At 40.2% G+C, this 1,574-nt stretch overlaps 1 protein-coding gene across 1 annotated transcript; it reads right to left on the reverse strand.

The window, feature by feature from the left end:
* Nucleotides 1-15: 15 nt before the first annotated feature.
* Nucleotides 16-1,515, reverse strand: LOC121964576 (dynein axonemal heavy chain 5-like; the record flags this gene model as incomplete). Its single annotated transcript, XM_042514779.1, has 3 exons — nucleotides 16-177; nucleotides 810-944; nucleotides 1,370-1,515. Coding segments are annotated over 3 exons (407 nt in total), but the record flags the coding sequence as incomplete, so codon positions are not given.
* Nucleotides 1,516-1,574: the final 59 nt, after the last annotated feature.

Below are 1,574 nucleotides of genomic sequence, written 5' to 3' on the forward strand. Positions count from 1 at the left end.
GTGTGTGTGTGTGTGTGTGTGTGTGTGTGTGTGCGTGCGTGTGTGTGTGTCTCAGAGCGGGACAGGCTCGGCGACCTTCCTCTGGAACAGCAGCAGGACGGCGTCCATGATCCTCATGATGAGATGAGGAGGCTTCTGCAGCTTCCTCACCGTGGCGATGTCGGCCGGTTTGATGGTCTGAGGGGACACAGGAAGGTCATTCAGAGGTCAGAGGTCATGGAGGACGACCTGTGTTAGTTCAATGTCAACACTGATTCAGTGTTTTTATTGGACTTTAAACACCCTCTGCTGGTGGATGGAGAGCTCTGCATATATCTATCTATCTATATAGATACATATTTTATATAGGCCTAAGGGACTGTTCTTTATTTATAAGCAGAGCAGTGGGTTTTTTGGAACGTCCCCAAAACTAAAATATTTTTTCATGTTCCTCCTGTGTGACTGGAGGGAAAATGCATGAAGTGTTTGCCCCACGTGATGTGTTCAATTTTAAAAAATAAAATTTGAAACTGAAACTTCAAGTTTTGACCATGAATTATAAAAAAATAATTAAAAAATGTGTATAAAAAGGTTAATTTCTATTTAAATATAATTTTGGTTTCATTCTGATGTCCTTTTGGTTAATTTATTCATTTTTAATTTTCACTTACATATAATTTGGTGCAGTTTTTATGTTTTCAGATTCAGATCTTTTTTTTTGTATTGGAACCATCAAAAGTTTGACAATCCAAAGATGATTTCTGTTTTTGAAGTTTCTGGATAAATAAATGACGTCATTTAGGTGATATTCTTTTTTTTTGTTTTGTGACCTGCAGTGCAGCCTCTGCAGCCTCCAGCGCCGGTTTTGCAGCCTCCAGTTTGGACTCTGCAGACGTTTTATCGGCTTCGATCTCGTCGACGATGAGCTGAGCTTTGTCCTTCACCTTCTGCACCTGCTGCTTCACCTGCACACACAGAGGACAGAAACGTGTCTCTGACGTCCACGAAAAAACAAAAACTACAGAGACATAAAAATGCTGCACTGATTGTTTCTATTAAAATGTTTTCTGGGCCAATGGGGATCTTTATTTTGTCTTTATTGGCATTTTTATGCAGCGAAAAAAGAAATTTTTATTATAAAAAAATAACCCTTTTTTAATCCTTTTTTAACCCTTTGAAAGCTGCCAAAACTGCCTTGATTTCTGTTTAAATCCTTGAAAAAAAAGCAATTAGCAACTTCAGGAGAAATGACCCAAAAGTTTGACAGAAATTAGGAAAAAAATATATATATTTGAAAAAAAAGGAAGAGATTAAAAATGAAAAAGTGTGTCGTGTCATGTCTTGTCTTGTCCTAAAGTGTCTTGTCCTATAGTGTCCTGTCCTGCTGGACCTTTTCGGCAGCCTGAGCTTTGGCGGTGACCTCCTGCAGGACTTGATCTGCCCTCTGGGAGGCGACAGCGAGCTCCTGCTCCTTCAACACCAGCTCCTCCGAGAGCTGAGACACCGACTGCTCCGCCTCCATCAGTTTACACAGACCTGCAGTAAACAACAACAACAACAACAACGACAACAACAACAACAACAACGACAACAAC

This window comes from Plectropomus leopardus, unplaced genomic scaffold, assembly GCF_008729295.1.
Source record: "Plectropomus leopardus isolate mb unplaced genomic scaffold, YSFRI_Pleo_2.0 unplaced_scaffold16132, whole genome shotgun sequence".
Lineage (NCBI taxonomy): Eukaryota > Metazoa > Chordata > Actinopteri > Perciformes > Serranidae > Plectropomus > Plectropomus leopardus.